The sequence below is a fragment of the Oncorhynchus masou genome, chromosome 18 (assembly GCF_036934945.1).
Source record: "Oncorhynchus masou masou isolate Uvic2021 chromosome 18, UVic_Omas_1.1, whole genome shotgun sequence".
NCBI lineage: Eukaryota > Metazoa > Chordata > Actinopteri > Salmoniformes > Salmonidae > Oncorhynchus > Oncorhynchus masou.
The window spans coordinates 13,690,953-13,714,920 of record NC_088229.1 but is presented as its reverse complement, the minus strand read 5'-3'; the positions used below and the strand labels follow the sequence as shown (position 1 = coordinate 13,714,920).

General features: G+C 47.7%; 1 protein-coding gene across 1 annotated transcript; it reads right to left on the bottom strand.

Moving 5' to 3' along the window:
* Positions 1 to 21,778: 21,778 nt before the first annotated feature.
* On the bottom strand, positions 21,779 to 22,495 carry LOC135559292 (arp2/3 complex-activating protein rickA-like). Its single transcript, XM_064993484.1, has one exon. It carries the CDS (start codon positions 22,493 to 22,495, stop codon positions 21,779 to 21,781), a length of 717 nt encoding a protein of 238 aa, XP_064849556.1.
* Between the last annotated feature and the right edge of the window lie 1,473 nt (positions 22,496 to 23,968).

Genomic DNA, 23,968 nt, shown 5'->3' with positions numbered 1-23,968 from the left:
TACTGCCCTCAGCAACTATCTACTGACTGATAATGCCCTCAGCAGCTATCCACTGACTAATACTGCCCTCAGCAACTATCTACTGACTAATAATGCCCTCGGCAACTATCTACTGACTAATACTGCCCTCAGCAACTATCTACTGACTAATAATGCCCTCAGCAGCTATCCACTGACTAATACTGCCCTCAGCAACTATCTACTGACTAATACTGCCCTCAGCAACTATCTACTGACTCATAATGCCCTCAGCAACTATCTACTGACTAATACTGCCCTCAGCAACTATCTACTGACTAATAATGCCCTCAGCAGCTATCTACTGACTAATACTGCCCTCAGCAGCTATCCACTGACTAATAATGCCCTCAGCAGCTATCCACTGACTAATACTGCCCCCAGCAACTATCTACTGACTAATACTGCCCTCAGCAACTATCTACTGACTAATACTGCCCTCAGAACCTATCCACTGACTAATAATGCCCTCAGCAGCTATCCACTGACTAATACTGCCCTCAGCAACTATCTACTGAATAATACTGCCCTCAGCAACTATCTACTGACTAATACTGCCCTCAGAACCTATCCACTGACTAATAATGCCCTCAGCAGCTATCCACTGACTAATACTGCCCTCAGCAACTATCTACTGACTAATACTGCCCTCAGAACCTATTCACTGACTAATAATGCCCTCAGCAGCTATCCACTGACTAATACTGCCCTCAGCAGCTATCCACTGACTAATACTGCATTCAGCAACTATCCACTGGCTAATACTGCCCTCAGCAACTATCCACTGACTAATAATGCCCTCAGCAACTATCTACTGACTAATACTGCCCTCAGAACCTATCCACTGACTAATAATGCCCTCAGCAACTATCTACTGACTAATACTGCCCTCAGCAACTATCCTCTGACTAATACTGCCCTCAGCAACTATCTACTGACTAATACTGCCCTCAGAACCTATCCACTGACTAATAATGCCCTCAGCAGCTGTCCACTGACTAATACTGCCCTCAGAACCTATCCACTGACTAATACTGCCCTCAGCAACTATCTACTGACTAATACTGCCCTCAGAACCTATCCACTGACTAATAATGCCCTCAGCAGCTATCCACTGACTAATACTGCCCTCAGCAACTATCCACTGACTAATAATGCCCTCAGCAACTATCTACTGACTAATACTGCCCTCAGAACCTATCCATTGACTAATAATGCCCTCAGCAACTATCTACTGACTAATACTGCCCTCAGCAACTATCCTCTGACTAATACTGCCCTCAGCAACTATCTACTGACTAATACTGCCGTCAGAACCTATCCACTGACTAATAATGCACTCAGCAGCTATCCACTGACTAATACTGCCCTCAGAACCTATCCATTGACTAATACTGCCCTCAGCAACTATCCACTGGCTAATACTGCCCTCAGCAACTATCCACTGACTAATAATGCCCTCAGCAACTATCTACTGACTCATAATGCCCTCAGCAACTATCTACTGACTAATACTGCCCTCAGCAACTATCTACTGACTAATAATGCCCTCAGCAGCTATCTACTGACTAATACTGCCCTCAGCAGCTATCCACTGACTAATAATGCCCTCAGCAGCTATCCACTGACTAATACTGCCCCCAGCAACTATCTACTGACTAATACTGCCCTCAGCAACTATCTACTGACTAATACTGCCCTCAGAACCTATCCACTGACTAATAATGCCCTCAGCAGCTATCCACTGACTAATACTGCCCTCAGCAACTATCTACTGACTAATACTGCCCTCAGAACCTATTCACTGACTAATAATGCCCTCAGCAGCTATCCACTGACTAATACTGCCCTCAGCAGCTATCCACTGACTAATACTGCATTCAGCAACTATCCACTGGCTAATACTGCCCTCAGCAACTATCCACTGACTAATAATGCCCTCAGCAACTATCTACTGACTAATACTGCCCTCAGAACCTATCCACTGACTAATAATGCCCTCAGCAACTATCTACTGACTAATACTGCCCTCAGCAACTATCCTCTGACTAATACTGCCCTCAGCAACTATCTACTGACTAATACTGCCGTCAGAACCTATCCACTGACTAATAATGCCCTCAGCAGCTGTCCACTGACTAATACTGCCCTCAGAACCTATCCACTGACTAATACTGCCCTCAGCAACTATCCACTGGCTAATACTGCCCTCAGCAACTATCCACTGACTAATAATGCCCTCAGCAACTATCTACTGACTAATACTGCCCTCAGAACCTATCCACTGACTAATAATGCCCTCAGCAGCTATCCACTGACTAATACTGCCCTCAGCAACTATCCACTGACTAATAATGCCCTCAGCAACTATCTACTGACTAATACTGCCCTCAGAACCTATCCATTGACTAATAATGCCCTCAGCAACTATCTACTGACTAATACTGCCCTCAGCAACTATCCTCTGACTAATACTGCCCTCAGCAACTATCTACTGACTAATACTGCCGTCAGAACCTATCCACTGACTAATAATGCCCTCAGCAGCTGTCCACTGACTAATACTGCCCTCAGAACCTATCCACTGACTAATACTGCCCTCAGCAACTATCCACTGGCTAATACTGCCCTCAGCAACTATCCACTGACTAATAATGCCCTCAGCAACTATCTACTGACTAATACTGCCCTCAGAACCTATCCACTGACTAATAATGCCCTCAGCAGCCATCCACTGACTAATACTGCCCTCAGCAACTATCCTCTGACTAATACTGCCCTCAGCAACTATCTACTGACTGATAATGCCCTCAGCAGCTATCCACTGACTAATACTGCCCTCAGCAACTATCTACTGACTCATAATGCCCTCAGCAACTATCTACTGACTAATACTGCCCTCAGCAACTATCTACTGACTAATAATGCCCTCAGCAGCTATCTACTGACTAATACTGCCCTCAGCAGCTATCCACTGACTAATAATGCCCTCAGCAAATATCCACTGACTAATACTGCCCTCAGCAACTATCTACTGACTAATACTGCCCTCAGCAACTATCTACTGACTAATACTGCCCTCAGCAACTATCTACTGACTAATAATGCCCTCAGCAACTATCTACTGACTCATACTGCCCTCAGCATCTATCTACTGACTAATAATGCCCTCAGCAGCTATCTACTGACTAATACTGCCCTCAGCAGCTACCTACTAACTAATAATGCCCTCAACAACTATCTACTGACTAATAATGCCCTCAGCAACTATCTACTGACTAATACTGCCCTCAGCAACTATCTACTGACTAATAATGCCCTCAGCAGCTATCTACTGACTAATACTGCCCTCAGCAGCTATCCTCTGACTAATAATGCCCTCAGCAACTATCCACTGACTAATACTGCCCTCAGCAACTATCTACTGACTAATACTGCCCTCAGCAACTATCTACTGACTAATAATGCCCTCAGCAACTATCTACTGACTAATAATGCCCTCAGCAACTATCTACTGACTAATACTGCCCTCAGCAACTATCTACTGACTAATAATGCCCTCAGCAGCTATCTACTGACTAATACTGCCCTCAGCAGCTATCTACTGACTAATAATGCCCTCAACAACTATCCACTGACTAATAATGCCATCAGCAGCTATCCACTGACTAATACTGCCCTCAGCAGCTATTCACTGACTAATACTGCCCTCAGCAGCTATCCACTGACTAATACTGCCCTCAGCAACTATCTACTGACTAATACTGCCCTCAGCAACTATCTACTGACTAATACTGCCCTCAGAACCTATCCACTGACTAATAATGCCCTCAGCAGCTATCCACTGACTAATACTGCCCTCAGCAACTATCCACTGACTAATAATGCCCTCAGCAACTATCTACTGACTAATACTGCCCTCGGCAACTATCTACTGACTAATACTGCCCTCAGCAGCTATCCACTGACTAATACTGCCCTCAGCAGCTATCCACTGACTAATACTGCCCTCAGACGCTATCCACTGGCTAATACTGCCCTCAGTGCAGAAGCTACCCACTGGCCCATACCATAGCTAATGGCTTTAAACTTGAAACTTCGGCTGAGTTTTGGACCAGTACCACTACAAAAAGCAAAATGTTTGGTCCACTGAAAATTGCACTCTGAAAAATGACCGTATTGCTAATTAGACAAGTGTTATTAGCAAGCATTACAAAATTGAATTTTTGTGCAGTGATTACCTAAACTATTTTCATTTTGGGGGTGTTATTAGCGTGGCAGACCTTGGTCCAAAAGTTATTTTTCTTTCAAATACTGGAACCAATGGAATAGTCCCAAAAGTGCAAACCCCACCCACTCATGCACTCCAAGGCATGCTCAATCAATCAATCAAACGATCACAGAGTATTTGAAAGAAAACCAATCCTATTTCAATCCAGGTCTGATTGTGTGGTTGTCAGTTATGGACAGCTCAGTAACCTGAGGCTGATGCCCTGAGAGGGAGAAAGTCATGTGGTGGTGGGTGAACCAGCTAATCTGTTGCAGTCTCTGTCACACACACACACACACACACCCACACACACACCCACACACACGCAAACTCCACACGAACATGCATGCACGTACACACACACACCCACCTCGGACCCCATGTACTATGAGCACAGACTCCTCGGTGCCTCATCTTTCCACAGGAGGGTTAGAGTTAGACACCTGCAGAGTGTCTCTGTTTCACCCTAACCCCAGTGAGACGCCATCATGTCACAGGAGAGGACCTATGGATGTCAGTGTCACACCCATAGAAAGGGCAGCTAAAGTAGCAGAGAGATATGGGCCTAGCAACCAAGACCTAAAGTAGCCGAGAGATATGGGCCTAGCAACCAAGACCTAAAGTAGCCGAGAGATATGGGCCTAGCTACCAAGACCTAAAGTAGCCAAGAGAAATGAGCCTAGCAACCAATACCTAAAGTAGCAGAGAGATATGGGCCTAGCAACCAATACCTAAAGTAGCCGAGAGATATGGGCCTAGCTACCAAGACCTAAAGTAGCCAAGAGAAATGAGCCTAGCAACCAATACCTAAAGTAGCAGAGAGAGATGGGCCTAGCAACCAATACCTAAAGTAGCCGAGAGATATGGGCCTAGCTACCAAGACCTAAAGTAGCCAAGAGAAATGAGCCTAGCAACCAATACCTAAAGTAGCTGAGAGATATGGGCCTAGCAACCAATACTTAAAGTAGCAGAGAGAGATTTCCATAAAGTAGTTCTGAGACCCAAACAGAGAAACAGGACCCTAGGCTATAGAATCCCTTCTCTGGTCTTGCAGAGACCTGAATGAAAAGATGATGTGATCACTTCACTTCATTGGGATGCTGACTGTCTCCCTGATAAGGTTGAGGTCTCTCCATTAAGATATAATGGTTTGCCAGTGGCCTGCAAGTCTAGTCCACCTGTAATGAGGATCTGCTGCTCCCTAGTGGTAGGACCCTATCAGGACAGTGTCAACTCTCCTAACAGAACAGACAGGGACACATTCAGCATGGCACAACATTGTGGAACACTGCAGATAGAAATGTCATTAATATAACATGCATAATGTGTTATTCCACAAGTCAGAGACGCATGTTGTTGTAGATACTGCTGAACACACCCAGGCACCAGAGAAGGTGTCATATTATACCACCCTCTGCTTGCTCTTCCTAAACTACTGTTTGGACTGTGGCCAGACTGAAAGAGATCACATGCAACTGAGACATCCATGTTCCCATTGATAGATACCCACACACAGGACAGGGCAGGACAGAGGTAAATAAGGGAACAAACAGAAGGGGAGGTGAAATCATGTACAACCACTCAGAAAAAGCTTTCATTAGCCAAAAACAGTTCAATACAATTCCCAAGAACAAACACCTCTCCAGATGATACCAATACTACAAGGAGACAAGGCGTAATCTGAAAATTGTGGACACCAGAGTTTGGGACCTTCCTCCATGTTCTAGGAACCACTCAGGGCAAACGGAAAGAAGAAGATTTGGGTGCAGAGATCTTGATGGCTGAGCAGTCTCCTTTGGGGGACTTTGGGATGGATTCAGAGTTGAGAGCCTAAATGTGCAACGGTTTCAAACGATTCATTCATCGATGTAAATGCGGGACATTCGCATAAAATGTCAGAATATGCCGTTGGTGAAATAGTCAGTCATACTGTAGTTTCACCAAAGACAGTTTGACCTCTCAGATATTTACCCCCTAGGTGCCACAGCCTCTGTTCCACATTGTTCACCAGAGGCTTCGGAGTTTAGGAGACAGACAGACACTACCTATCACCCTTCAAATACCATGTCAATACGGCTGAACCAACCTATTTCATTTTCTCAAGAACATGAATTGTAGTTGTATTTCAGCACCAGCGGGAGAGCCTTTCGCCTGGGGTTAGGCTAGGTAGTTTGTCTTTCAAGCACTGTAGTTCACCTTTTCACACACACATAAACAAACACGCATGCCCCCCCCCCCATCCTTCCCACACATTCCACCCTCTCCTCCCCTCCAGTAATGTTTCGCTCCATCTAATAGAGGTTTTGTGATGAAGTCTGTGGTCTGAGCCTACGGCCATATATCATGCCTTAGGTTTCTCCTGGCACTGTGGCGGTGAATTTAGAACCTGCTCAAAAAGGTCAGAGGTGATGGGGTCAGGCAGCAGGCCTTCATCAGCACAGCTTTATGTCCACTGGGGTGCCAGGCTCACTCAATCAGATTGAGCAAAACGTTTTTATCCTCTACTTGTCAGTGTTCCAAACGGGACATTATTGATCTTTTTACCTAAACACACTACTTGACTTTGGAAGGAGCTCAACGGAACGGAACACCAGTACCTCCAATTTTTTTCTGCTTGAGGTGCAGCACTACCGAGGAGCAGGCCTACCGAGGTGCAGGCCTACCGAGGTGCAGGCCTACCGAGGTGCAGGCCTACCGAGGTGCAGGCCTACCGAGGAGCAGGCCTACCGAGGAGCAGGCCTACTGAGGTGCAGGCCTACCGAGGAGCAGGCCTACCGAGGTGCAGGCCTACCGAGGTGCAGGCCTACCGAGGAGCAGTTCTACCGAGGAGCAGGCCTACCGAGGTGCAGGCCTACCGAGGAGCAGGCCTTCCGAGGAGCAGGCCTACCGAGGTGCAGGCCTACCGAGGAGCAGGCCTACCGAGGTGCAGGCCTACCGAGGAGCAGGCCTTCCGAGGAGCAGGCCTACCGAGGTGCAGGCCTACCAAGGTGCTGGCCTACCAAGGTGCAGGCCTACCGAGGAGCAGGCCTACCGAGGTGCAGGCCTACCGAGGAGCAGGTCCTACCGAGGTGCAGGCCTACCGAGGAGCAGGCCTACCGAGGTGCAGGCCTACCGAGGTGCAGGCCTACCGAGGTGCAGGCCTACCGAGGTGCAGGCCTGTATGCTTGGTAGGCGAAGAGTTCCCATTTTGAACCATTTTATTGTCTGAAGATACAAACTCCGTCTACACGGCAGGCTCACAGAGCTTAAATCAGTTGCACCTGTAGGCATACCGCTTGCCAATCGGATAGCTTAGATCCCTGTGTCTACAGCAGCTTCCACCAGCCCACAGTTGATACTGATTGTAGAGCAGGCTACTGTAAGACTTCAAAACCATGCGTCGAGAGAGATTGTTAAGGATTACAGCAAAGGAGTGCTGTTTTTATGACTTTTATTTTCAAAATCGACTCAGCACCACAACGCTGTTTTTAATCAACACTTTTAAAAGTTATTTCAATTGGTGGGGCGGCAGGTAGCCTAGCAGTTAAGAGCGTTGGGCCAGTAACCGAAAGGTCGCTGCTACGGATCCCCGATCCTACTAGGTGAAAAATCTGTCGATGTGCCCTTGAGCAAGGCACTTAACACTAATTGCTCCTTTAAGTCGCTCTAGACAAGAGCATCTGTCTAAAGTACTACGACAATGGACCTATTGCCAGTGTTATCATACAGCCTAGCTTGAGACTTGAAATATAAGGGACTACATTTATAATAAAGGGTGGGCCTACATGGAGAAAATCGGTCCTCAGTCTGAACAGAGAGGTCCTCAGTCTGAACAGAGAGGTCCTCAGTCTGAACAGAGAGGTCCTCAGTCTGAACAGAGAGGTCCTCAGTCTGAACAGAGAGGTCCTCAGTCTGAACAGAGAGGTCCTCAGTCTGAACAGAGAGGTCCTCAGTCTGAGTGGAGAGGTCCTCAGTCTGAGTGGAGAGGTCCTCAGTCTGAGTGGAGAGGTCCTCAGTCTGAGCGGAGAGGTCCTCAGTCTGAACAGAGAGGTCCTCAGTCTGAGTGGAGAGGTCCTCAGTCTGAGTGGATGGCTAACACTGCCCTTAGTGCGGAAGCTATCCACTGGCTAATACTGCCCTCAGTGAGGAAGCTATCTACTGACTAATACTGCCCTCAGTGTGGAAGCTATCTACTGGCTAACACTGCCCTTAGTACGGAAGCTATCTACTGGCTAATAATGCCCTCAGTGAGGAAGCTATCCACTGACTAATAATGCCCTCGGCAGCTATCCACTGACTAATACTGCCCTCAGAACCTATCCACTGACTAATACTGCCCTCAGCAACTATCCACTGGCTAATACTGCCCTCAGCAACTATCCACTGACTAATAATGCCCTCAGCAACTATCTACTGACTAATACTGCCCTCAGAACCTATCCACTGACTAATAATGCCCTCAGCAGCTATCCACTGACTAATACTGCCCTCAGCAACTATCCTCTGACTAATACTGCCCTCAGCAACTATCTACTGACTAATAATGCCCTCAGCAACTATCTACTGACTAATACTGCCCTCAGCAACTATCTACTGACTAATAATGCCCTCAGCAGCTATCCACTGACTAATACTGCCCTCAGCAACTATCTACTGACTAATACTGCCCTCAGCAACTATCCACTGACTAATACTGCCCTCAGCAACTATCCACTGACTAATAATGCCCTCAGCAACTATCTACTGACTAATACTGCACCTCAGAACCTATCCACTGACTAATAATGCCCTCAGCAACTATCTACTGACTAATACTGCCCTCAGCAACTATCCTCTGACTAATACTGCCCTCAGCAACTATCTACTGACTAATACTGCCGTCAGAACCTATCCACTGACTAATAATGCCCTCAGCAGCTATCCACTGACTAATACTGCCCTCAGAACCTATCCACTGACTAATACTGCCCTCAGCAACTATCCACTGGCTAATAATGCCCTCAGCAACTATCCACTGACTAATAATGCCCTCAGCAACTATCTACTGACTAATACTGCCCTCAGAACCTATCCACTGACTAATAATGCCCTCAGCAGCTATCCACTGACTAATACTGCCCTCAGCAACTATCCTCTGACTAATACTGCCCTCAGCAACTATCTACTGACTGATAATGCCCTCAGCAGCTATCCACTGACTAATACTGCCCTCAGCAACTATCTACTGACTAATAATGCCCTCAGCAACTATCTACTGACTAATACTGCCCTCAGCAACTATCTACTGACTAATAATGCCCTCAGCAGCTATCCACTGACTAATACTGCCCTCAGCAACTATCTACTGACTAATACTGCCCTCAGCAACTATCTACTGACTAATACTGCCCTCAGCAACTATCTACTGACTCATAATGCCCTCAGCAACTATCTACTGACTAATACTGCCCTCAGCAACTATCTACTGACTAATACTGCCCTCAGAACCTATCCACTGACAAATAATGCCCTCAGCAGCTATCCACTGACTAATACTGCCCTCAGCAGCTATCCACTGACTAATACTGCATTCAGCAACTATCTACTGACTAATAATGCCCTCAGCAACTATCTACTGACTAATAATGCCCTCAGCAACTATCTACTGACTAATACTGCCCTCAGCAACTATCCACTGACTAATAATGCCCTCAGCAACTATCTACTGACTAATACTGCCCTCAGCAACTATCCTACTGACTAATACTGCCCTCAGCAACTATCTACTGACTAATACTGCCGTCAGAACCTATCCACTGACTAATAATGCCCTCAGCAGCTGTCCACTGACTAATACTGCCCTCAGAACCTATCCACTGACTAATACTGCCCTCAGCAACTATCCACTGGCTAATACCCCAGCAACTATCCACTGACTAATAATGCCCTCAGCAACTATCTACTGACTAATACTGCCCTCAGAACCTATCCACTGACTAATAATGCCCTCAGCATCTATCCACTGACTAATACTGCCCTCAGCAACTATCCACTGACTAATAATGCCCTCAGCAACTATCTACTGACTAATACTGCCCTCAGAACCTATCCACTGACTAATAATGCCCTCAGCAACTATCTACTGACTAATACTGCCCTCAGCAACTATCCTCTGACTAATACTGCCCTCAGCAACTATCTACTGACTAATACTGCCCTCAGAACCTATCCACTGACTAATAATGCCCTCAGCAGCTATCCACTGACTAATACTGCCCTCAGAACCTATCCACTGACTAATACTGCCCTCAGCAACTATCCACTGGCTAATACTGCCCTCAGCAACTATCCACTGACTAATAATGCCCTCAGCAACTATCTACTGACTAATACTGCCCTCAGAACCTATCCACTGACTAATAATGCCCTCAGCAGCTATCCACTGACTAATACTGCCCTCAGCAACTATCCTCTGACTAATACTGCCCTCAGCAACTATCTACTGACTGATAATGCCCTCAGCAGCTATCCACTGACTAATAATGCCCTCAGGAGCTATCTACTGACTAATAATGCCCTCAGCAACTATCTACTGACTCATAATGCCCTCAGCAACTATCTACTGACTAATAATGCCCTCAGCAACTATCTACTGACTAATACTGCCCTCAGCAACTATCTACTGACTAATAATGCCCTCAGCAACTATCTACTGACTAATACTGCCCTCAGCAACTATCTACTGACTAATAATGCCCTCAGCAGCTATCTACTGACTAATACTGCCCTCAGCAACTATCTACTGACTAATACTGCCCTCAGAACCTATCTACTGACTAATACTGCCCTCAGCAGCTATCTACTGACTAATAATGCCCTCAGCAGCTATCTACTGACTAATACTGCCCTCAGCAACTATCTACTGACTAATACTGCCCTCAGCAACTATCTACTGACTAATACTGCCCTCAGCAGCTATCTACTGACTAATAATGCCCTCAGCAACTATCTACTGACTAATACTGCCCTCAGCAGCTATCTACTGACTAATAATGCCCTCAGCAGCTATCTACTGACTAATACTGCCCTCAGCAACTATCTACTGACTAATACTGCCCTCAGCAGCTATCCACTGACTAATACTGCCCTCAGCAACTATCTACTGACTAATACTGCCCTCAGCAGCTATCCACTGACTAATAATGCCCTCAGCAGCTATCCACTGACTAATAATGCCCTCAGCAGCTATCTACTGACTAATACTGCCCTCAGCAACTATCCACTGACTAATAATGCCCTCAGCAGCTATCCACTGACTAATACTGCCCTCAGCAGCTATCCACTGACTAATACTGCCCTCAGCAGCTATCCACTGACTAATAATGCCCTCAGCAGCTATCTACTGACTAATAATGCCCTCAGCAGCTATCTACTGACTAATACTGCCCTCAGCAACTATCTACTGACTAATACTGCCCTCAGCAACTATCTACTGACTAATACTGCCCTCAGCAGCTATCTACTGACTAATAATGCCCTCAGCAACTATCTACTGACTAATACTGCCCTCAGCAGCTATCTACTGACTAATAATGCCCTCAGCAGCTATCTACTGACTAATAATGCCCTCAGCAGCTATCTACTGACTAATACTGCCCTCAGCAACTATCCACTGACTAATAATGCCCTCAGCAGCTATCTACTGACTAATACTGCCCTCAGCAACTATCCACTGACTAATAATGCCCTCAGCAGCTATCTACTGACTAATACTGCCCTCAGCAGCTATCTACTGACTAATAATGCCCTCAACAACTATCCACTGACTAATAATGCCCTCAGCAGCTATCCACTGACTAATACTGCCCTCAGCAGCTATCCACTGACTAATAATGCCCTCAGCAGCTATTCACTGACTAATACTGCCCTCAGCAGCTATCCACTGACTAATACTGCCCTCAGCAACTATCTACTGACTAATACTGCCCTCAGCAACTATCTACTGACTAATACTGCCCTCAGAAGCTATCCACTGGCTAATACTGCCCTCAGTGCAGAAGCTACCCACTGGCCCATACCATAGCTAATGGCTTTAAACTTGAAACTTCGGCTGAGTTTTGGACCAGTACCACTACAAAAAGCAAAATGTTTGGTCCACTGAAAATTGCACTCTGAAAAATGACCGTATTGCTAATTAGACAAGTGTTACAAAATTGAATTTTTGTGCAGTGATTACCTAAACTATTTTCATTTTGGGGGTGTTATTAGCGTGGCAGACCTTGGTCCAAAAGTTATTTTTCTTTCAAATACTGGAACCAATGGAATAGTCCCAAAAGTGCAAACCCCACCCACTCATGCACTCCAAGGCATGCTCAATCAATCAATCAAACGATCACAGAGTATTTGAAAGAAAACCAATCCTATTTCAATCCAGGTCTGATTGTGTGGTTGTCAGTTATGGACAGCTCAGTAACCTGAGGCTGATGCCCTGAGAGGGAGAAAGTCATGTGGTGGTGGGTGAACCAGCTAATCTGTTGCAGTCTCTGTCTCACACACACACACACACACCCACACACACACACACGCAAACTCCACACGAACATGCATGCACGTACACACACACACCCACCTCGGACCCCATGTACTATGAGCACAGACTCCTCGGTGCCTCATCTTTCCACAGGAGGGTTAGAGTTAGACACCTGCAGAGTGTCTCTGTTTCACCCTAACCCCAGTGAGACGCCATCATGTCACAGGAGAGGACCTATGGATGTCAGTGTCACACCCATAGAAAGGGCCTAAAGTAGCAGAGAGATATGGGCCTAGCAACCAAGACCTAAAGTAGCTGAGAGATATGGGCCTAGCAACCAAGACTTAAAGTAGCAGAGAGATATGGGCCTAGCAACCAAGACCTAAAGTAGCCGAGAGATATGGGCCTAGCTACCAAGACCAAAAGTAACAGAGAGAAATGAGCCTAGCAACCAAGACTTAAAGTAGCAGAGAGAGATTTCCATAAAGTAGTTCTGAGACCCAAACAGAGAAACAGGACCCTAGGCTATAGAATCCCTTCTCTGGTCTTGCAGAGACCTGAATGAAAAGATGATGTGATCACTTCACTTCATTGGGATGCTGACTGTCTCCCTGATAAGGTTGAGGTCTCTCCATTAAGATATAATGGTTTGCCAGTGGCCTGCAAGTCTAGTCCACCTGTAATGAGGATCTGCTGCTCCCTAGTGGTAGGACCCTATCAGGACAGTGTCAACTCTCCCAACAGAACAGACAGGGACACATTCAGCATGGCACAACATTGTGGAATACTGCAGATAGAAATGTCATTAATATAACATGCATAATGTGTTATTCCACAAGTCAGAGACGCATGTTGTTGTAGATACTGCTGAACACACCCAGGCACCAGAGAAGGTGTCATATTATACCACCCTCTGCTTGCTCTTCCTAAACTACCGTTTGGACTGTGGCCAGACTGAAAGAGATCACATGCAACTGAGACATCCATGTTCCCATTGATAGATACCCACACACAGGACAGGGCAGGACAGAGGTAAATAAGGGAACAAACAGAAGGGGAGGTGAAATCATGTACAACCACTCAGAAAAAGCTTTCATTAGCCAAAAACAGTTCAATACAATTCCCAAGAACAAACACCTCTCCAGATGATACCAATACTACAAGGAGACAAGGCGTAATCTGAAAATTGTGGACACCAGAGTTTGGGACCTTCCTCCATGTTCTAGGAACCACTCAGGGCAAACGGAAAGAAGAAGATTTGGGTGCAGAGATCTTGATGGCTGAGCAGTCTCCTTTGGGGGACTTTGGGATGGATTCAGAGTTGAGAGCCTAAATGTGCAACGGTTTCAAACGATTCATTCATCGATGTAAATGCGGGACATTCGCATAAAATGTCAGAATATGCCGTTGGTGAAATAGTCAGTCATACTGTAGTTTCACCAAAGACAGTTTGACCTCTCAGATATTTACCCCCTAGGTGCCACAGCCTCTGTTCCACATTGTTCACCAGAGGCTTCGGAGTTTAGGAGACAGACAGACACTACCTATCACCCTTCAAATACCATGTCAATACGGCTGAACCAACCTATTTCATTTTCTCAAGAACATGAATTGTAGTTGTATTTCAGCACCAGCGGGAGAGCCTTTCCCCTGGGGCTTAGGCTAGGTAGTTTGTCTTTCAAGCACTGTAGTTCACCTTTTCACACACACACAAACAAACACGCATGCCCCCCCCTCCTTCCCACACATTCCACCCTCTCCTCCCCTCCAGTAATGTTTCACTCCATCTAATAGAGGTTTTGTGATGAAGTCTGTGGTCTGAGCCTACGGCCATATATCATGCCTTAGGTTTCTCCAGGCACTGTGGTGGTGAATTTAGAACCTGCTCAAAAAGGTCAGAGGTGATGGGGTCAGGCAGCAGGCCTTCATCAGCACAGCTTTATTTCCACTGGGGTGCCAGGCTCACTCAATCAGATTGAGCAAAACGTTTTTATCCTCTACTTGTCAGTGTTCCAGACGGGACATTATTGATCTTTTTACCTAAACACACTACTTGACTTTGGAAGGAGCTCAACGGAACGGAATACCGGTACCTCCAACTTTTTTCTGCTTGAGGTGCAGGCCTGCCGAGGAGCAGGCCTACCGAGGAGCACGCCTACGAGGAGCAGGCCTACCGAGGAGTAGGCCTACAGAGGTGCAGGCCTACCGAGGAGCAGGCCTACCGAGGTGCAGGCCTACCGAGGAGCAGGTCTACCAAGGTGCAGGCCTACCGAGGAGCAGGCCTACCGAGGTGCAGGCCTACCGAGGAGCAGGCCTACCGAGGTGCAGGCCTACCGAGGTGCAGGCCTACCGAGGAGCAGGCCTACAGAGGTGCAGGCCTACCGAGGAGCAGGTCTAACGAGGTGCAGGCCTACCGAGGTGCAGGCCTACCGAGGAGCAGGCCTACCGGGAGCAGGCCTACCGAGGTGCAGTCCTACCGAGGTGCAGGCCTACCGAGGAGCAGGCCTACCGAGGTGCAGGCCTACCGAGGAGCAGGTTTACCGAGGTGCAGGCCTACCGAGGTGCAGGCCTACCGAGGTGCAGGCCTGTATGCTTGTTAGGCGAAGAGTTCCCATTTTGAACCATTTTATTGTCTGAAGATACAAACTCCGCCTACACGGCAGGCTCACAGAGCTTAAATCAGTTGCACCTGTAGGCATACCGCTTGTCAATCGGATAGCTTAGATCCCTGTGTCTACAGCAGCTTCCACCAGCCCACAGTTGATACTGATTATAGAGCAGGCTACTGTAAGACTTCAAAACCATGCGTCGAGAGAGATTGTTAAGGATTACAGCAAAGGAGTGCTGTTTTTATGACTTTTATTTTCAAAATCGACTCAGCACCACAACGCTGTTTTTAATCAACACTTTTAAAAGTTATTTAAATTGGTGGGGCGGCAGGTAGCCTAGCAGTTAAGAGCGTTGGGCCAGTAACCGAAAGGTCGCTGCTACGGATCCCGGATCCTACTAGGTGAAAAATCTGTCGATGTGCCCTTGAGCGAGGCACTTAACACTAATTGCTCCTTTAAGTCGCTCTAGACAAGAGCATCTGTCTAAAGTACTACGACAATGGACCTATTGCCAGTGTTATCATACAGCCTAGCTTGAGACTTGAAATATAAGGGACTACATTTATAATAAAGGGTGGGCCTACATGGAGAAAATCGGTCCTCAGTCCGAAGAGATCAGTCTGAACGGAGGTCCTTCAGTCCTCAGTCCGAACGGAGAGGTCCTCAGTCCGAACGAGAGTCCTCAAACGGAGAGGTCCTCAGTCTGAACAGAGAGGTCCTCAGTCTGAACAGAGAGGTCCTCAGTCTGAACAGAGAGGTCCTCAGTCTGAACAGAGAGGTCCTCAGTCTGAACAGAGAGGTCCTCAGTCTGAACGGAGAGGTCCTCAGTCTGAACAGAGAGGTCCTCAGTCTGAACGGAGAGGTCCTCAGTCTGAACAGAGAGGTCCTCAGTCTGAACAGAGAGGTCCTCAGTCTGAACAGAGAGGTCCTCAGTCTGAACAGAGAGGTCCTCAGTCTGAACAGTCTGAACAGAGAGGTCCTCAGTCTGAGTCCTCAGTCTGAACAGAGAGGTCCTCAGTCTGAACAGAGAGGTCCTCAGTCTGAACAGAGAGGTCCTCAGTCTGAACAGTCTGAGAGGTCCTCAGTCTGAGTGGAGAGGTCCTCAGTCTGAGTGAGAGGTCCTCAGTCTGAACAGAGAGGTCCTCAGTCTGAACAGAGGTCCTCAGTCCGAGGAGAGGTCCTCAGTCTGAGGGAGAGGTCCTCAGTCTGAACAGTCTGAGTGGAGAGGTCCTCAGTCTGAACAGGAGAGGTCCTCAGTCTGAAGTCAGGAGAGGTCCTCAGTCTGTCCTCAGTCAGAACGGAGAGTCCGTCCTCAGTCTGAACGGAGAGGTCCTCAGTCTGAACAGGAGAGGTCCTCAGTCTGAGAGAGTCCTCAGTCTGAACAGAGTCCTCAGTCTGAAGTCTGAGAGAGGTCCTCAGTCTGAACAGAGAGGTCCTCAGTCTGAACAGAGAGGTCCTCAGTCTGAATTAAACAATATCTCCAGTCAATGTGTCACGCGGAGCGGAACAGGTGAACCCAACAGCAGACTCAGAAGAGGAGACTGGGATGAGGTAACTAAGGTATTTATTGAGACGGGGAGATGGAGTGCAGGTCAGGGGAAGTTCGGGCGGGTTGCTGAAACCAGGTGTGGAGGCGAGAGGGGTTGAGACAGGTTAAGAAGGTCTGGAGGGGAATCCACGGGAGTAGTAGAGTGGGGAATCCAGGACAGAGTAGCAGGAGTACGAGACGTGGGACTGGAGACAGGGACCAGATTCAGAGTGAACAGAACTGTAGCGGAGAGGAAAACAGAGTCAGGCAAGGAAAACAGGCACAACAGGATCTGAATGGTAACAAACAGCTAGAAGCGTAGACTGAGCAGAGATTACGATCTGGCAGTGTGGAAGTGGCAGGACCTAGTATTTCTAGAGGTCTTGATTATGGAACGGGTTGCAGCTGATGGGGATCTGACTCCAGCACACCTGTCTCTGCCCACAAATCACACAGAGAGAGAGGGAGAGACCACTGGGGAAGTGGCAGCAGGTCAAGGAGCCACGGGATGAGACACATGACCCCCCCCTCCCACGGACGCCACCTGGCGCCTGACCAGGCTTATCTGGGTGTGAGGTATGGAATCTCGTAAGAGGGAGGGGTCCAGAATGTTACGGCGGGGCACCCAGCAGCACTCCTCAGGCCCGTATCCCTCCCAGTCCACCAGGTACTGCCAGCCGTGACCCTGACCATCCAAAAGCCGCCGGACGGTATAGGCAGGATGGTCATTGATGAGCCGAGGGGGTGGAGGAGCTGCTGCAGAAGGAGACGGGACAGGGCCAGACAGGTTTAGTCAGGGACACAAGGTGGGGTGGATCTTTAGAGAGTTTCAGGTGCACAGTAGAGGGGTTAATGACACGATCAATCTCAAAGAGACCAATTAATCAAGGGGCAAGTTTCCTGGAAGCCACTTTCAAGGGCAAGTCCTTCAACGAGAGCCATACCTTTGGCCTGGAGTGTAGACTGGACCTGAGGCACGGCAACGGTCAGCTTGGGATTGGGTCCTGGCGGAGGCACAATGAAGGCCAACCCGGGCCCTCCTCCAGGTGCGATGACAACGGCAAATGTGGTCATGAACTGAGGACACTGCTACCTCAAATCAAATCAAATTGTATTGGTCACGTACACATGGTTAGCAGATGTTAATGCAAGTGTAGTGAAATGCTTGTGCTTCTAGTTCCAACAATGCAGTAACATCTAACAAGTAATATAACCTAACAATTTCACAACAACTACATTATACACACAAGTGTTAAGGAATGAATAAGAATATGTACATAAAAATATATGGATGAGTGATGGCCGTGCAGCACAGGCAAGATGCAGTAGATGGTATAGAGTACAGTATATACATATGAGATGTAGTGTATGTAAACATTATATAAAGTGGCATTGTTTAAAGTGACTAGTGATACATTTATTACATCCAATTTTTTATTATTAAAGTGGCTTGAGATTTGAGTCAGTATGTTGGCAGCAGCCACTCAATGTTAGTGATGGTTGTTTAACAGTCTGATGGCCTTGAGATAGAAGCTGTTTTTCAGTCTCTCGGTCCCAGCATTGATGCAACTGTACTCAATCAATCAATCAATCAAATTTTATTTATATAGCCCTTCGTACATCAGCTGATATCTCAAAGTGCTGTACAGAAACCCAGCCTAAAACCCCAAACAGCAAGCAATGCAGGTGTAGAAGCACGGTGGTTAGGAAAAACTCCCTAGAAAGGCCAAAACCTAGGAAGAAACCTAGAGAGGAACCAGGCTATGTGGCGTGGCCAGTCCTCTTCTGGCTGTGCCGGGTAGAGATTATAACAGAACATGGCCAAGATGTTCAAATGTTCATAAATGACCAGCATGGTCGAATAATAATAAGGCAGAACAGTTGAAACTGGAGCAGCAGCATGGCCAGGTGGACTGGGGACAGCAAGGAGTCATCATGTCAGGTAGTCCTGGGGCATGGTCCTAGGGCTCAGGTCCTCCGAGAGAGAGAAAGAAAGAGAAGGGTGGCCAGTCCTCATCCGGCTGTGCCGGGTGGAGATTATAACAGAACATGGCCAAGATGTTCAAATGTTCATAAATGACCAGCATGGTCGAATAACAATAAGGTAGAACAGTTGAAACTGGAGCAGCAGCACGGCCAGGTGGACTGGGGACAGCAAGGAGTCATCATATCAGGTAGTCCTGGGGCATGGTCCTAGGGCTCAGGTCCTCCGAGAGAGAGAAGGAGAGAATTAGAGAACGCACACTTAGATTCACACAGGACACTGAATTGGACAGGAGAAGTACTCCAGATATAACAAACTGACCCCAGCCCCCCGACACATAAACTACTGCAGCATAAATACTGGAGGCTGAGACAGGAGGGGTCAGGAGACACTGTGGCCCCATCCGAGGACACCCGCGGACAGGGCCAAACAGGAAGGATATAACCCCACCCACTTTGCCAAAGCACAGCCCCAACACCACTAGAGGGATATCTTCAACCACCAACTTACCATTCTGAGACAAAGCTGAGTATAGCCCGCAAAGATCTCCGCCATGGCACAACCCAAGGGGGGGGTGCCAACCCAGACAGGATGACCACATCAGTGAATCAACCCACTCAGGTGACGCACCCCCTCCAGGGACGGCATGAGAGAGCCCCAGTAAGCCAGTGACTCAGCCCCTGTAATAGGGTTAGAGGCAGAGAATCCCAGTGGAAAGAGGGGAACCGGCCAGGCAGAGACAGCAAGGGTGGTTCGTTGCTCCAGAGCCTTTCCGTTCACCTTCCCACTCCTGGGCCAGACTACACTCAATCATATGACCCACTGAAGAGATGAGTCTTCAGTAAAGACTTAAAGACCGAGTTTGCGTCTCTGACATGGGTAGACAGACCGTTCCATAAAAATGGAGCTCTATAGGAGAAAGCCCTGCTTCCAGCTGTTTGCTTAGAAATTCTAGGGACAATTAGGAGGCCTGCGTCTTGTGACCGTAGCGTACGTGTAGGTATGTACGGCAGGACCAAATCAGAGAGATAGGTAGGAGCAAGCTGACCTCTGACCTCGCCTTCTAGATGATAGCAGGGTGAACAGGCAGTGGCTCAGGTGGTTGTTGTCCTTGATGATCTTTATGGCCTTCCTGTGACATCGGGTGGTTTAGGTGTCCTGGAGGGCAGGTAGTTTGACCCCGGTGATGCATTGTGCAGACCTCACTACCCTCTGGAGATTTACGGTTGTGGCGGAGCAGTTGCCATACCAATGTGTGATACAGCCCGACAGGGTGCTCTCGATTGTGCAGCTTTAAAAGTTTGTGAGGGTTTTTGGTGACAAGCAACATTTCTTCAGCCTCCTGAGGTTGCGCCTTCTTCACCACGCTGTCTGTGTGGGGGGACCATTTCAGTTTCTCCGTGATGTGTTTCCCCCGAGGAACTTAAAACTTTCCACCTTCTCCACTACTGTGGGGGTGCTCCCTCTGCTGTTTCCTGAAGTCCACGATCATCTCCTTTGTTTTGTTCACGTTGAGTGTGAGGTTATTTTCCTGACACCACACTCCAAGAGCCCTCACCTCCTCCCTGTAGGCCGTCTCGTTGTAGTTGGTAATCAAGCCTACCACTGTAGTGTCATCTGCAAACTTGATGATTGAGTTGGAGGCGTGCATGGCCACGCAGTCATGGGTGAACAGGGAGTACAGGAGAGGGCTGAGAAGCACCTATTGTGGGGCCCCAGTGTTGAGGACCAGTGGGGTGGAGTTTCCTACCCTCACCACCTGGGGGCGGACTGTCAGAAAGTCCAGGACCCAATTGCACAGGGTGGGGTCGAGACCTGGGGTCTCAAGCTTAATGATGAGTTTGGAGGGTACTATGGTGTTAAATGTTGAGCTGATGGGTTAGGGCAGTGTGCAGGGTGATTGCGATTGCGTCGACTGTGGACCTATTGGGGCGGTAAGCAAATTGGAGTGGGTCTAGGGTGTCAGGTAGGGTGGAGGTGATATGGTCCTTGACTAGTCTCTCAAAGCATTTCATGATGACGGAAGTGAGTGCTACGGGGCGGTAGTCATTTAGCTCAGTTACCTTAGCTTTCTTGGGAACAGGAACAATGGTGGCCCTCTTGAAGCATGTAGGAACAGCAGACTGGGATAAGTATGGATTGAATATGTCCGTAAACACACCAGCCAGCTGGTCTGCTCATGCTCTGAGGATGCGGCTGGGGATGCCGTCTGGGCCTGCAGCCTTGCGAGGTTTAACACGTTTAAATGTTTTACTCATATCGGCTGCAGTGAAGGAGAGTCCGCAGGTTTTGGTAGCTGGCCGTGTCAGTGGCACTGCATTGTCCTCAAAGCGAGCAAAAAAGTTATTTAGTCTGTCTGGGAGCAATTCACCCTGGTCCGCCACGGAGCTGGTTTTCTTTTTGTCGTCCGTGATTGACTGTAGACCCTGCCACATACCTCTTGTGTCTGAGCCGTTGAATTGCGACTCTATTTTGTCTCTATACTGACGCTTAGCTTGTTTGATTGCCTTGCGGAGGGAATAGCTACACTGTTCGTCATGTATTCGGTCATGTTTCCGGTCACCTTGCCCTGGTTAAAAGCAGTGGTTCGGGCTTTCAGTTTCGTGCAAATGCTGCCATCAATCCACGGTTTCTGGTTTTAATCGTTGCTTTGAGTGTTGCGAGTGCACCTGTGGGAGCATGTGATTGCAGTAATTACAGTAAAAATATACATATATACAGTACCAGTCAAAAGTTTGGACACACCAACTCATTCAAGGGTTTTTTTTTTTTGTTGTTTTTTTTTACACTTTTCTATATTGTAGAATAATAGTGAAAACATCAAAACTATGAAATAACACATCATAACACATGGAATCATGTAGTAACCAAAAACAATATTTCAGATTTGAGAGCCTTCAAAGTAGCCACCCTTTGCCTTGACGACAGCTTTGCACACTCTTGGCATGGGGAAGCTTGGCTTGGGGAAGGGCCTAGGTTGTCTCTGTCCAGCAGAGGGGTAGAGGGGGAAGGCCCAGGGTGTCTCCGTCCAGCAGAGGGGTAGAGGGGGAAGGGCCCAGGTTGTCTCCGTCCAGCAGAGGGGTAGAGGGGCAGAGGGGCCTAGGTTGTATCTGTCCAGCAGAAAGGGGGTAGAGGGGCAGAAGGGCCTAGGTTGTCTCTGTCCAGCAGAGGGGTAGAGGGGGAAGGGCCTAGGTTGTCTCTGTCCAGCAGAGGGGTAGAGGGGGAAGGGCCTAGGTTGTCTCTGTCCAGCAGAGGGGTAGAGGGGGAAGGGCCTAGGTTGTCTCTGTCCAGCAGAGGAGGAAGCACCTAGGTTGTCTCCGTCCAGCAGAGGGGTAGAGGGGGAAGGGCCTAGGTTGTCTCTGTCCAGCAGAGTGGTAGAGGGGGAAGGGCCTAGGTTGTCTCTGTCCAGCAGAGGGATAGAGGGGGAAGGGCCTAGGTTGTCTCCGTCCAGCAGAGGGGTAGAGGGGGAAGGGCTCAGGTTGTCTACGTCCAGCAGAGGGGTAGAGGGGGAAGGGCCCAGGTTGTCTCCGTCCAGCAGAGGGGTAGAGGGGGAAGGGCCCAGGTTGTATCCGGTTCCGGTTGGAGCGAGCGGTCGCATCTACACTTCGGTCCGCAGGTAGTATACCTTTTCATTACATTTCGTTATAGTACAACGGTTTGATTTGTCTAATCTTAGCAATTTCTTCTTAGCTAGCTACATAGCCATCTTTGTATCAACGATAATTGCATAATTATCGTATTTCGTCGTCCTAACATATCTGCCCAGCAGCTAGCTAAGCAGCTAACTAACATCCACTGTCCACCAGCACTGTAGAAACTATTACACTCAACTGAACGACTCGATTAGCGTAGTGTCAGCTAGCTACATAGTTGTCTTCGCTGTCTTCGTATCCAAGATAATTGTGCAGTTTAGAGTGTGTAGACTTAGAGTGATTATCTTAATTTACCGAGGTTAGCTAGCCAGCTATTTGTCGTCCTTAACGTAGGAAATGCTGCTAGCTAGCTAGCCAACAGCTAGCCAACCTCTACCGAATTGAACTCCAACTACCCGGTCAACATTCCGCGTCGCTCCACAGGTAGTATCACATTTTCATTTCACTTCATTACAGTACAACGGTTTGATTTGTTTGATCGTAGCTAGCCAGCTACATAGCCGTCTTTGTATCTAAGACAATTGTGTAGTCTAGAGCGATTTTCTAGGTTAGCTGGCCAGCTATTGTCGTTCTTTTAACGTAGCTAGCCAGCTAGCCCCGAATAGCAGCACTGTAGTAACTATTACAGTACAACGGTTTGTTTTGTTTGATCGTAGCTAGCTAGCTACATAGCCGTCTTTGTATCTAAGACAATTGTGTAGCCTAGAGCGATTTTCTAGGTTAGCTGGCCAGCTATTGTCGCTCTTTTAACGTAGCTAGCCAGCTAGCCCCCGAATAGCAGCACTGTAGTAACTATTACAGTACAACGGTTTGTTTTGTTTGATCGTAGCTAGCTAGCTACATAGCCGTCTTTGTATCTAAGACAATTGTGTAGCCTAGAGCGATTTTCTAGGTTAGCTGGCCAGCTATTGTCGTTCTTTTAACGTAGCTAGCCAGCTAGCCCCCGAATAGCAGCACTGTAGTAACTATTACAGTACAACGGTTTGTTTTGTTTGATCGTAGCTAGCTAGCTACATAGCCGTCTTTGTATCTAAGACAATTGTGTAGCCTAGAGCGATTTTCTAGGTTAGCTAGCCAGCTATTGTCGTTCTTTTAAGGTAACGTAACGCAATCAACCTGCTAGCTAGCCAGCTAGCCCCCGAATAGCAGCACTGTAGAAACTATTACACTCGACGGAACGACTTGATTAGTGTAGTGTCAACATCGCAGCCACTACCAGCTAGCCTACTCCAGCAGTACTGTATCATTTCAATCATTTTAGTCAATAAGATTCTTGCTACGTAAGCTTAACTTTCTGAACATTTGAGACGTGTAGTCCACTTGTCATTCCAATCTCCTTTGCATTAGCGTAGCCTCTTCTGTACCCTGTCAACTATGTGTCTATCTATCCCTGTTCTCTACTCTCTGCACAGACCATA